Consider the following 14,375-nt stretch of genomic DNA (forward strand, 5'->3'; position numbering starts at 1 on the left):
GTTGAACCCAATGCTAATGTTGAACCTTCTGATAAAAGCAAAGGAATTTCTGTTTTGTAGGGACAGAAGAATGAAGGCATAGTTAACCTGAGCAAGCTGGGAGGCTGTTAGCATTTCTAATGTAAATTTTATCATTCAAACCCAGTATTTTTCCAAATGGTGCTGAGATGATGTGCGTTCACATTTCCGAATGCCTTTATGACATATCTTGAGAGACTGGTGGAGAATCCTGCTGGATTCTAGGTCTGTGCTAGAGATGAGTGGCAATTAAATGACAAAGCTGTAGGAAATGGAGCTGCAGAGCAATTGCCAATGGCAACTCCTGTGAAGACTGGTGTAGTCTGTAGGTTAATGCCCGTTGCTGAAAACTTTGAAATGTCTGGTTTACCTTAACTGAATGTAATGTTCTAAAGCTAACTGATTGAACTTCCTTACTCCTTGAGTTGACCACTGTTGTGAAAATTGTCCTGGCTTGATTGCATAGTGAATGAGACTTCGGTGGGAGTGTCCAATAATTTAGTGCTACCTGTTTTCTGAAAAAGGCAAATACAATCCTAGGAAACAAGAATTAATGGAGTAGACAACAATTAGATCATTGATCTACTGATGTATAAGTCTGGCTTGGAGGGGAGGACAAATGGGGAGATAATCTAATGGCTTTACTTGCCCAGTGGTGTAATTAATGCTATTCAAAAGTCTTAATGTTGCTCTGTATCTGTTGATGCTGTTCCTCTTAGGAGAACCGGTAAGCTGATTGTTTTGTTATAAAACATCCATAGCAGAACATGATGATCATGTTCATGTAGATACATTCATATAGTAGGGATATGCCCTCCTAGTCTACAATATTTGCTAACCGTGTTTTTTTTAATCCTAAAGGTCAGTCCTTGTAACATAGGAAGTATATTTGAATAATGGTTTTGTGGTTTCAACTGCAGTTACCCAAATGTTGTAGGCTAGTGCTTTTTCCCATGTACCACTTGTTAAGGCTACAAAGTTATGACTCTTCCACAGTTCTTAATTACTTTTACCAAAATTTTACAAAGTAAATAATTTCAAAATACTGTCTGTAAACCTTAAGATCAACTGTACTAACATGCATTTTGGCTGTGGCAATGGACAACTACGGCTGTTCAATAGCTATCACTCTTGTCAACAAAGGAAAGCATCTGTAGAAAATGCTTATGATGGTGGAAACAAACTTGTATCACCAGTGATGTTCAAATTGATACCTTTTATGGGACAAACCTAGTCAAAACTCAGGATCTAGCTGTGTGAGCTTCTCTTGTGGCAGAGGCAGAATGGCAGAAATAGTACATAGTTGTTCATGTTGTTTTTCATGCTCATGGTCAATAGTAAGGCTGTAGATTTTAACAGACTTTTTTGAGTCATGCTATTATGCATGACTTGGAAAATGTCTAAACACTTCAAGTAATGCTTTTTTTTTTGACTGCTGGCGACGTGATGGATGGATAGATCCATTGGGTGGGGTAGGGGAAAACAACTTTTTTTTTTTTCATTTCAGAGCTAGTCAGAACTAGTAAAAGACTAATTGGAAAAGTTTTAAAAATTACTCCAAGGGAAGTTTACCTAAAGCTCTGTCTGTAGCAAGATTTGTCTGTCATAGATCTTGTAGACTATCTTCTGCTGTAAGTATAGAGCAACTGTAATTAGAGTAATACCTGTCAGTCCTGTAAGGAGTAGAGGTTTGACGTGAGTAGATTCCTGCCCATGCAGGATCCTGGCAGGGGGCAGGAAGTCATAGCTGAGGGAGGAAACTCATGGTGAAACTCTTCTAGTGTTTAAACTCTCAATTCTCGTATCTCCTATCACAAAGCTCAACCCCCTTTTTTATTCCTGTCCCTGAACTTAGTGCTACTAAAAATTCTACTCTCTTATTTCTCAATTGCCTTTTCCGCTCAAATCAATGCTCCCTTATCTGCTACAATTGCTCAGCTTCTCTGGTATCCTGACTGTACTGGTGCCTCTTGTCCCATGCTTTTCCTGGACTCCAGTGTTTAGTTTTTTGCATTGGTCATGACCTTGTCTGGCTCCCCACTAAGTGGGGGAAAAAGCATACTACACTTAACAGCTGAGACCCTTGGCATCTCAGAGTGGCTTTGGGGTAAAATATAACAGGTCTGAGGTTAACACTTTTTATGAAATTCCTTACCAGCAATATTTACAGTTATTAAAAGTGAGAGAGCCTGAACTTTAATTATTGGCCATGAATGTTGTATTCCCTCTTCAGCACTTTTAATGCTAATTCACCATTACCAGAAAATATACTGTTGGCATAACTTCCCAAAGAGCTTTGAGAAATTACCTTTCTTTTCATTGCTGTGATTTCCATTACGCGGATGACCGTATTTCTATACATCTATAAATACCTACTTATCAGTATTCTATGAACTACCCAGTGCACATTGCACTTAATACTTGCAGGTGAATATTAGCCAGTTTATGCTCCCACTGAAAGCAAGATGTACTAATGGTCAGCCTTCCCACTTTCTTTTTTTCACATAAAAATATGAGGATGAATTTTGGCTTTTCCTGGACACAGGAGTTTTATAAAGGCTTTCCTAAAGCTCATGTGACACAGTGGGTATAGAACAGGGTTAATGGCTGAATTCACCCACAGAAGCCAAAATGAAGTCTCATAGAGTGAATACTGCACACAGTGCCCATGGCAAGCTGCTCTGATGATCATCAAAAGTGTATATGGAGCCCAACACAAACCAAACACACAGACAATAATTGCTAACGACTTTGCTACTCTTTTGTCCCGGGAAAGTCTAAATCTATTTGCCATAGTATTAGCAATGTCCACTCTGCTGGTGGTGTTGCATAAGCTTTCTGGAGTTTTGTAGAAACCATTCCTATGAGGCTTGGTCTCGACTTCCACCTGAAGCGGTGGAAGGTCTTGATTGACATTCAAATTTAATGACTGATTGTCAAGCTTATGTAGGCTGAGCCTTGAAGCCTTTTTTGGGGGAGAAAGGCTGCTTGCTCTCTTCTTCCCATGTTTGTGTCTGTTAGCAGGCTTTACAAAAAATACGGCGTGTTCCCTTTTTTTCCCCTGGAAACTCATTTCACAGTCGTCTTGGCCAGGTGATAGGTTTTCATTTCTGAGGGATGTGCGTTTCCTGATGTTGAGGTAAATACTTAAGTTAAAGTATGTAACCGTGATGAAAGGTGTAAAGAATTCAATAGTAGAGGCAATCATTAGGAAATACCAGTTGTAGAAGAATTCTGCATGACATTCTCCTTCAGGGAGGATGCTCTTTTGGGCAATGTGCTCCCAACTGAGAATGGCTGGACCATAGAGAAGAAAAGCAGCAATCCATACAGTGATCATCTTCAGTACTGCATTTCTGGTCATCCCTTTCTGAGCCCTGTAACTGACCTGAGAGAGAGAAAAGTTAAGCCACGTACATCACTAGTATCTCAAACGGTTACATGGCTACCTTGGAATATGACCCTCTCTGTCACTTGTGAGGGTTGATAACATATTGATTTAGGGATGAGGGTTATACCAAGCTTACCCGTACCACAGAAAAGCTATTTCTGAAATGTCCATTCCAACAAACATTATCAAGGTGACTGGATATGTTCTGACAATGTGCATCAGATCTGAAAAGCTAGAAAACTAAGGCTTTTCCAATGCAAATAACCACTGCTATTCCTAGAACTGGTTGTAACCAGTTGCTTACATATTCAATTGCGTTAGCTGTGACACCAGTCTACAGAATGTCTAAAAACATGGCCCTTCAAAATTCACTTATTTAGAATTTTAAAATCATTTAATTTAAAATACGTAAGATCTGAATTCGTAGAACACCCATGCAAGGTCTTTTCTTTCTGCTTTGTAGAGAGCACCTTTCTTAATGTGAAAATCACACTCAAAGTTAATGGATAACAGCTTTTACTTCTGTTTGATATTAATGTCATTCTTTTATGAAGTACTTGCAGAACTCTTATCTGCAATTAAGATATATAGATGGAGTGTTGTGGTAACTAATTTCCCTTATTTAGAAAATAGAAAAGCTAAGGTGCAAAAAAAAAAAAAGTATGTCAGTAAACCATATCAGCAATAGAATTCAGTAGAATCTTAAAATCAAGATCTTCTACTTCTCAATATTCTAATTCCCTGGTGTACTGAACAATATTCATATAGTGAATTGGAATTCAGTCTCTACAGTGGCCACATAGTGTTTTGGAATATGAAGTCGTCAGCTTGAATTCTGTATAGGATTCATGTTTACTGCCCCAGTCTGTGGATCTTGATCTCCAAAGCCAATGCTGTTCTGGTAGAATATCCACACAGCTGAGGAATCCTGAGTTTGTCTGAATCGGGTCTGGTTTTGCAATCCTTGAGAAAGCTACTACTGATTTCAGGAGCAGTCTTGTAGGAAGATTACTATTTTCATTGAAATAGAGAATAATTTAGAACTTCATATATTCCTGTTCATATGTTCTTATGCTGCCCTAACTCAACAGGCAGCTTCTGTACTCTTACTTGGGGAGGGATTTCTATATGGAGGGTTAATTTGAAGTATTTTAAAGTGGCTGATTTTTTTCATTTATTATGACCAGTTTCCCTTTCTGTTTCTGAAACCATCCAGTCTATATATTTATACTATGTGTATAGTCATGAGTTTGGTTTATGAAAGCAAAATTCACGGCTAATTCAGAACCTAGAAAATAAAGGAATTGTAAGTGTTGACCGTTTAAGAATTAATTTGTTCATTTCTCCCTCTTCAAAAAGAAGTTGGTAAAACACTAAGTTGCATATAAACCATGAAAGTGATCTTGCAGCCTCTCTTTATACTCTGCCAAAAAAGTATCATTGCCTCTTAGTGTGATTTAGAATGAGCAATGCAGCTAAACTAACCTTTTAAAGGGATGTGGGTGGAACAGGGGGATGAAGAATAATCAAGTGTGTGTAGAAGAGTGAAACCTATTAGCAGGTAAAATGTGTTATTTCTGCACCACCCAAAATACTTTGAGGCAGCATGGTCTAGGTGAAAATGAAGTTAGCTTTTGATTTTGCAAAGCCTAGTCTACCCCTTTTTCCGATAACTGACACACAGCATGACTGAGGTAAGGCTCTAGCTATTTCTGTAGTTGTTACATAGAAATAGCGTTTGCATCCTTTGAAAGATGTTCATTTATATTCTGCCACTTTTGAACCATGCACAGCTGTATACATCTAATTCTCCCTGAGAGTCTGGTATGCATTGCAAGGAGATCTATCTCTGCCTTGTGCTGCAGCTGGGATGCAGCTAGGCTGGCTTGGGCTATCAGTTGTCAACAAGTGCATTGCCATGTTCTGAGGGAGAGATGGTCTCTTTCAGCTGGGTAATACTTTTTAAGCTTATCCAAGGTGTGGCTGGGAAGGAAATAAGTACACCTTGTTCCCTCTGCCCTTCTAGCCAGAACAGCAGCATATACAAACAGTGTCTGTTTCTGAAACAGAGTACCTCTTCCAAATGCAAAAGTGAGGAGCAAATGTCTTTTCTGCCAAAGCTGATATTTTCAGGACCGAGGGGAACTGTCTAGGTACCCCATGTCTCCTGTGGTGGTTGAGTGAGGTGCAAGGGGGTTGAGAGCCAGGTGACCTAGGCAAACCATCCTGCTTGAAACGTCAGCCCTGGAGCTCCTACAGACCACCCTCAGGACTACTTGCCCAGCCCTTACCGCTCTGGTGACAGAGATGAACCTGTCGAAGCTGATAAGGACGATGTTGAAGACGGAGGCGGTGCACACCAGGTAGTCTACCACCAGCCACAGCTTACACAAGCCCCTGCCGAGTCTCCACTCGCCCGTCAGCACGTAGGGGATGTAGAGGGGGATGCAGAAGCCGCCTGCGGACAGAGCTCGGTGGTGACAGGTGCAGCGCTGCGGACCGCAACCCTCTGCCCCTCCCGGCGCCCTGGGACTCACCCACCAGGAGGTCGGCGATGGCCAGGTTGAGGAAGAAGAAGTTGCCCTGCGTGCGGAGGCTCCGGTCCACCACGAACGCCAGAATGACCAGGGCATTGCCCAGCACCGTGGCCAGCACCAGCAGCCCCATCAGCGCCGCCAGCAGCGCGGCGGTGGCCGCGGCGAAGGGTCCGCCGTGCTGCCCCTCCGCCGCACAGGCGTTGCCCGCCGCCCGGGGGCTGCCGGAGTGGTTGAGCCACGGCAAGTCCTGGCCCATGGCTCCCGCTGGAGAGCCCGCGGCGCTCCCCGCGCTCCGCCGCTGCCCGGCCCGGCTCTGGCGCTCGCCCCGCTCCGCTGTTGGCACCGCCCCTGCCCCGCCACAGCCCCCGCCGGGCGGAGGGAGGGGCCGGGCGCGGCGCGGCGGCTGAGGGGCGGCTCGGCGCTGCCCGCAGCCCGGCCGGCTCCGACCCGGTGCTGGGACGGCGCCGATGTGGCAAAACTTTCCGGAGTTCTGCCGCGGCGCTGCCAGGGCTGCGGGCGGGAGAGACCCGTTCCCGCCGCCCGCAGGCCGGCTCCCTCACGAGCCTGTTCTGCGAAGCGCCGTGAAGTAGCGCTTCCAACGGCCGCCCGCCCTCCTAACGGCTCTCCAACGGCCGCCCGCCCACTCTCTCAACGGCTCTCCCAGTTTCCTCCTCATACGCCGTCATTGGCAGGGTAGTCTCCGTTGCCTGCCTTGTTTCTACAGCTGATACCTTGCATCATATCTGCAGCTCTTTCCTGTGGCCCATAGGGTCCTCAAATGACCTTTGCTTTCTGCTATGTCTAGTAGACTTTCTGCCCACTGTCACCGCGCGTTTGGCTGGCCCAGCAGAGCCAGCGGCATGGTGATGCGCTGGACGGCCACCTTGTGCCTCTGGGTGAGCCCGCTGCCTGCCTGCAGCCTCCTGGGGCAGATGAGGCTGTGGCCGCCTCAGCCTTTCCATCTGTGGGAGCACTGAGAAGGTCTCACTGCTGTGCCTGGCTACTTGTTTTCACAAAACTTGCAGGAACGCAGGATTACTGAGACCGCTCTTTCCAAAACCGGCAGTGGATTTAGACAGCATTTTAAAGTGCGTTGTGACAAGGATGTCAGAGAGCCAGTTTTATCACAGAAGGCAGATCTATTCCAGAAACCAAACACGTGAGCAGCCAGGAAAGGGCTAAGACTTCTTTCAGCTTCTGGCAAGATGGCTGACCCAGCGCAGGGAAGGAGGAGTGGGACCCAGTGACCCCGAATGAGCTGCAGAGGCTGCTGACGCCTGCCAAAACTCAAGGGTCATTTAAGACAGAAAATGCAGCCTACCTCTACTTTCATGATTTGGCCCACTGGATCATCATCTGCCTTAAAATATGCGGCTATTGATGGGCTTTGCCTTCCTTTCTGTGAGAGTTTCCTAGAGACTGTGAGCAGCTGGGGACTTGCTGCCTTTGGCATGGCTCCTTTATCATTAAAAGAAAACAGAACTTGCTCAAAAACAATCATTGGATGTGCATCATCTTCTCTTAATTCAGCCAATGTTTCACATATGGTAAACTCCTCTTTTATAACAGATTTGTATAAAATTGCAGTTCGAAATAACAGGTTGAGAAGCAGTTACAGCAACTTTCTAAAGACAGAGCTATTCAGATGGACATCAGGTAAGACAAGCAAGAACAGCTTAATAACTTGTCTGTTATTTGTCTGAGGTTGAGCATGTATTCTCAGGGCAACGGTGGACTGGCCTTTTCCCCAGAGGGAAGCATCAAGCCTTTGTCAATGTTGGAAGTACAAATTCCAGGCCAGGTAATCCCTATAAATCAGTAGCTCCACAGAGATTTTGCAATTTACATTGCTTATGATATGGCTTCTTTATTTATCTCAGTCCAGAGACAGAAATGGCAGCTGCATGTCTAGTGTGTATGAGCAAAAGACTCTTTTGATATGTCCCCATATCATTACCTCCCTAAAGCAAATAAGTAAAGCCACACAAAGCAAAAGTGATAGGAACAGTGAAGCCTTAGTTTATTACCACAGCGATTATTATTATTCCCTAATTTGGGGACTCATTTTCACTTCCCTTTGAGCCCAATTGGCAGTTTTCCATTCACTTCAGTTTGGGCAGGATCAAGCTTGTTGATAATTACTGCTATCTGATTGTGCTGTGGAATATAAAAGAAAAAAGAGGCAGCCAAGACACAGAAGAAAAAATAAATAATCACCAGGAAAACATGGGAGAATTCATTTATTCTTTCATGAATAATTACTATTTTCTTTAACTCCTCTAATGTAAGGTGATTTTACAGCAGCTCAGTGAGTTTTCAGCATGTATGCTTGTGTACTGAATTTGAAGTAGCTTTTGTAGTGTATTACCTCCTGGCAGATTTTGAGATTCTCACTAAGTCCCATAATAACCACCTTTACTGTCTTCTGATGCTCCTTTATTACTCCTGCTGCTTTGGCTGATGACTGCAACTCTTAACAAAATTCTGTTCCTAAAAGCATAAACCATCAGTCCATAACTCTGCACTTTCGGGACTTATTGTTGAAGACTGTGCTATTGCTGTCCGGAGACCCTTGCAGACAGCAAATCCAAGTGTGCAGTAGGTGGCGAGCACTCTCAGAACAGCACGTTTTACAAATCCAGACTTCAAGCATTTTCTTTTTCCCCTGAAAAAGGATTTTTTCATGTCCCATGAGTTACTGTCTTTTTTACTGAGCTATGTTGATTTTCTTTTAAGAACATTAATTCTTGGGAGAAGAGCTTCACTTTACTTCAAAAGATATGTTATGGTGGTGTGGACATATGCACACATTGGGGAAAAGAACTCTTAAAACGAGCACAGGAAAGAGAGGAGAGCTATACCTCATCAGCTCCATTGTCTGAGCAGTGTGTCCTGGAGGGAGAACACTCTGATTAATAGATCCTGGCAGGATGAAGTAAAAGTAGATGAAGAACTCTTTGTAAAATGTCTTTCTGTAAGGCTCAATTGTAGACTTCTGAAAACATGTTTTGATCCTGATCTTTAGCTAATCCTTGGAGCAAGAGACATAATTGATTAGAATTGGTAAAGAGGAGTGACAGTAGCCCAAGAAAATAATGAAAACTGCAGCACTTTCCAAGGCATATCAATACTGACGTGTTCTGAAATTTTAATTTTTGTTTCCTGTGATTTCTTTAGTGATAATTGTTTTCATTTCCATAAGACTTCCTTCAGTGATTTTTGAAACAGAGAGCTATCTGAATCATGCAGTTTCCCATGACTCTAGCGTATGTGGGTGAGTATATCTACAGAAATGATAGAAAAACAGAATGTTTTTCCCATGCCACAGACAGAAGACACTTTTCCCAGAACAGGCCAAATTCAGCTTCCAAATAGCCTTGGGCAACCACATTGAGAGGGAGTAGACCCCAGCTGGCTGTATGGCCTGCTGGTTCAGAAGATGCAGGCAACCTTCTCAGCTAATACCTTCTTTGAAGTCCAATTGAGTAAGGTAGTAAGCACACTTAAATTGGATCTTTGCCTGAATCTGAACTCAAAGCTAAATCATTGTGTCTTTTACAAAATAACATACTGCACATAATGTTTCTTTCTCTGCTTGCTCCTTTTAAAGATACTTAGTTCTAGTCAGAGGATTTCACATACAGGATAACTCTTTCTCGGTATGCCACGAGCTGTCTGGTGCAAAAGCTTTACTTAAGCTTTGCTCCCTAGTGAACTGAAGGGCAATTGTTGCACATTTCAGTAAGGTGTATGAAAATATACCATAGCTAGAACCTTCACTTACATAAAGGAAGCTATTCACTAGTAGTTTTCCAAATTTTTGACAAAGTATTTACTTGCTAATAGCCCCATTTAATATTTATAGATTGTTGCCAACTGTTCTGTCGCTATGAGTGATTGGTATTTGACAGAGAAAAAGCTTCCTTGGCCGGGAAAAGAGGAGTGATTTTTAGACTGAGAGATTGCATACACGGCTTTATCAACCGGTAAATCAAATTCTGCTGTCAGACAGAGCTCATCCTAGTTAAATGAATGGGGGAAACTAAATTCTGCTGTGATCATTTCCTATTAAACTTATACCCTTTGCCAGTCAGGGTTTTGCTTGCATACTGATTCCCTTCATTTTGTTTAATGTTCTGTAGATGTCTCTATGCATATGATGCAATTCATATTTTAAAATAATTCTTCTTGTTCCTGCACACGTAGAGAAAAAACACCTATTTGATCTCTGCCAGTGGAAAGGCATCTACTTCATCTACTTACACAGTGTTAACTACCATTTACTGATTATGCATTTTCTTTTCTTCACTAAAGAAATATTCAGTAGAATTCAGTCCTGTGCATGATGAGGCTTGTGGGATAGCAAGATTGGGTGTAGGTATCAGTACCAACAGCTGGCTATAGTTATCCCAGCCTCGTTTTAAGGTACTTGTAAAGGCACGGCTAGAGCTTAAAGGTGACGTACTACTTCCTTAATAGCACAAAGAAAGCAGACTGCTATCCCCTCAGTTCTTGATAAGCCGCATTGTCACCTGTTCAGACATCAATAAACTGGTTTCCATCCACTTCAAGTGTGATTTGCTGCTTAATGAAGTCCTGTTGTGCTTACATGTAAACAAGAATGCAGTATCAGGTGGGTAATAGGGGCCAGGCCAGGATGGTTCGGTTCTGTACAGTGTTCTGCACGTTAGGTGATGTCACAATTGCCATGTCACACTCTATATGAATTCATCCAAATACCATGAGCCTGAGATCCCCTCTACATCTGGCTGTATTGTTTTAATAACCATTTGTCAAGAAGTAAGACTCACGATTTTGATGAATATAGGTGAGAGATTTGAAATATGATTTAACTAATGGACTGGGATAATTAGACTGCAATAAAGTACCAGAAATAGTTATACCATAGGCAATTGCCTTGAAGTTACATCAAAACTGTATTAGCATTGAAAAGCATCATAACAAAATACATTATAGGCACTACAAATAGTTTTATTTCCTTTTGCTCCTTCTGGATACGTTCAGCAGTTTCACCCATTATTACTAGTACTCTGTATTACCAGTTCAGCAATGCAACATATTTGGCATTCGTATCCTTCCCATCCTGGCTGCTTGATGCATCAGTATTTCACTTCGGCAGTTTCACTTATGTTGCCAGCATCAAAGGATGTCATCACAATTTTGTCTCTTGGCTGCAAGTACATTACAGAGGACTGAATGTTTTTTGGTTGCACTCAGTGAGAGCTGGACAGACTTCCAAAAAATATCCCTTAACAATTTATTGGTGATGAGGGCATTGCAAAAATCAGAGGTACCCAGACTGTGGCTTATTTCTCATTCTTAGTTCCCTCTTCCTTAATCCTTGGAAAAGTTCCTTTTCCCCCTGGCCTGTCACCTCTTTCATTTGCACTGATAATGTCCAGATATATAATCTTGCTAATTTGCAACAATATTTGTAGCCAGAGTGATACTGAAATCCTAGGAAAACTGTTTCTGGCATTTGGATGCATTTGCTCAATACCTTCTTTTCCACTAGTAGATGGCATTCTTCAGGAATAAGCTGGAAGCATATCTGCTTTCTGCATCTGCCTCTGACCCAAGCCAGGAGGGTATTGCCATGGCAAGCCGATAATAAGCACAGATTTAGAATATTCTCCCCAGCATCTCTAAACTTGCATTTTATCTGTATCAGTAGTAGTTGAAACTGTGTCAGTATCTGTTGTAGTTTTTACAGCTTTGAGAATGACTTAGGGTTAATTTTTTCCTCAGGGCTGTCCATTTTTCATTTTTAGCTGGAGTCCCCAACACTGTGACCTTAATGCCCATGCCTCTTCGGGAAGTTAATGCCTATTTGGTTCAATGGCAGGATGTGAAATTTCAGGCAAATATGAATGTGTTGCCAGCAAAAGATGAATTTAGTGGTGTTAGGGAACATGGCTTGTGATTGTTACTAATCAGTGACCCAGTTACTGTTACATGGGCTTAATAAGACAGATTCAGATGGTTCTGATACTAGCAGATACCTTTTGTTTCCTCATGTTATTGGTGGGGTATAAATTCTTACAGAGGAAAAAGAGAGGAACTCAAATTTCCTTTATTTCAAACTTCACTTTATGCATTCTCTAATATCTATTTTCTCACTTTATGGAGAAACTCAAGAAATATCTGCTGTACTATATTTAGGCTTATTTGTCTTACTACCTTTGAATATTACAGAGCTGCTTTATCAGGATATATCTGTTCGGTTCTTACTGTGGTCGTGTCATGGTCAGTGTTATATTGGAAATTTATAGTACGGCAGAGTTGACATGCATGCAAAGTGTAGCTTGTCGTACTGTTACGCATTTAGATGGTCAAGGGAATAGTTATGCATCGTTTCTGGACTTGCATGGGGATTTTATTATTTAGGATTGTGTCTTTGTTACACTATACTTAATAGGGGTAGGTAGGAACTTGAATGTCCGATTGGAATGAAATTTTTTGTTTTCAAGGTTTATTTTCATTTTGGATTGGAGAGAAGCTGGAAAACTGCAGAATTTTGTCAGAGCCTTTTTCAGATTAGTAAAGTATACAAGTCTGTATGACTCGTTTTATATTTTCACATCTCCAGCTTTATTGGTCAAAGACATACTTAGTAGTCTTTAAATATAAAGTGATTCCGGGGAAGAAGAAGAGATGACTGTTCTTCATGTCCATAGCTTACAGGACAGAAAATAGTGGTCTTAAATATCACCAGAGGAAATTAAGAAAACAATAATCTAATGGCAGTGAAACACTGAAATAGGCTGCCTGAAACTACTGTGGCATCTCCATCATGAGAGATTCAAAAGAATAGTTTCAGCAGAAATCTATTAAGAACGATGTAGAAATGACTGAACATGCCTCGGAGAGGGAATTGGGTTAAATAGTCTGCCAGACTCCCTTCCAGCCTTATTTTCTATAATTCTACAGCTCTGCAGTGGTCCAGCATCTTGTCTGTTAGAGGCACATAGAGGTGTGCAGAAGCTGAATGACAAAAACCTAAGAGCAAATTCTCCTCCTTATATATCAATGTCAGTTAGACTGTTGGTAGAGAATTTGCTTTGTAATACAGTTTTGCTGTCACTAGTTTTCTCAGTGTCACCTGTGAGGCTGTAACGTTTATGTACCCATATACAAAAGTAGGTGGTCACTAGATTTGTTAATGCAGTTTGACTTAAAGGGATATAGCAGCACAACAGTTCTAGTTAATTGTTTAAAATTTTAGCTTGCAGACAGGAGGCAATCAGTTGGTTATTTGGGCTTTAGTTTTCACAAGTTTTAAAAGAAGATAGTGAAGGGATACAGAACTTTTCCTGGATTGGTAGAGTTTGTGTCCTTCTTTACAGAACTGACAGTGATGTGCTTAGCCCATTGCTGAGGGAACCAAATGTTAAAGCACATTGAAAAACTCAGAAAATTGAAGACAAACAATATCATAGAATGACTTAGGTTGGAACAAACCCCTGGAGGTCATCTGGTCTATGGACCACAAAACATAAAACCAGAAAAAATAAAAAACCACAACCAGACAGGACACTTTAAAGATGCTTTCTTGTTAGGTTAGACATATCTCAAATACAACAGATCAAAACCAAGAAAAAGCTAACTGGGGAAAAGGTAAAATAGTTAAATAAAAAGAACCAAAATTAGAAAAAAGGAACTGTGATATTTAAAGAGGCAGAAGTAGATGAGCATATGGAGAATGAGTTATTGTGAAAATGCTTGTGTTAGAGGTGTGAATTGTGAGTATTTTATCTGAGATACAGCATCTTTGTGATACTACCCCTTTATACACCCATTCTACTGTGAATTGAGTTGAGACAGTAATTTATCCTCAATATCATGTTTCGCAGGAGATTATTGCTAGTCTGCATAACTTCAGTTAAGGGTTTAACCTTTTGTATCATTACTTTAAGACATGGTCCTTATGGTATAGTTATTTTTCAGTGAAAAAAATTGTTTATTTAAGGCAGAAATAAGTTAAAGCATATGCAGTAGTTTGGCAACACAGCAAGAAATAGAAACCTGTGGCAGAGATTTCTAGGACTGCACAAGCAATTTGAGCAGATCATATTTCTGCAATCAGTGGAAAACTTTAAGCAAAAGTCCTTGATGCAAAATGGTGGTCAAAGTCTTTACAAGAAATGGCACTGTAAATCGGGTTACTAGTTGTACAACTTGTACAACATCTGTAGGCAAATGAAGTAGGTTACTGGTCCGAATTATTGACACCAAACTCCAAGATTTCCTATTGTTACCTTTTGTGAGGTGAGAAAGAGAGAAACAGTCAGCAGAGTTCTTTCTGGATCTCCATAAGAAAGACTCAACAACAACTGGCTTAATAAAATAGATGTTTTAATAAGGTAGAATAAAAAGAGGAATATAGATAGTAAATCTTATGAGATGCT

General features: G+C 41.4%; 1 protein-coding gene across 1 annotated transcript; it reads right to left on the reverse strand.

Moving 5' to 3' along the window:
* Positions 1–115: 115 nt before the first annotated feature.
* Positions 116–6,229, reverse strand: LOC104011283 (histamine H3 receptor). Its single transcript, XM_009463507.2, has 3 exons — positions 5,947–6,229; positions 5,701–5,867; positions 116–3,406 (listed from the first exon to the last, which is right to left on the reverse strand). The coding sequence occupies exons 1-3, from the start codon at positions 6,200–6,202 to the stop codon at positions 2,519–2,521; spliced, it is 1,311 nt and encodes a 436-aa protein (XP_009461782.2). The 5' UTR covers positions 6,203–6,229; the 3' UTR covers positions 116–2,518.
* Between the last annotated feature and the right edge of the window lie 8,146 nt (positions 6,230–14,375).

This window comes from Nipponia nippon, unplaced genomic scaffold (genome assembly GCF_047370975.1).
Source record: "Nipponia nippon isolate SJK-2023a ecotype South Korea unplaced genomic scaffold, ASM4737097v1 scaffold_7, whole genome shotgun sequence".
In the NCBI taxonomy this organism is placed as follows: domain Eukaryota; kingdom Metazoa; phylum Chordata; class Aves; order Pelecaniformes; family Threskiornithidae; genus Nipponia; species Nipponia nippon.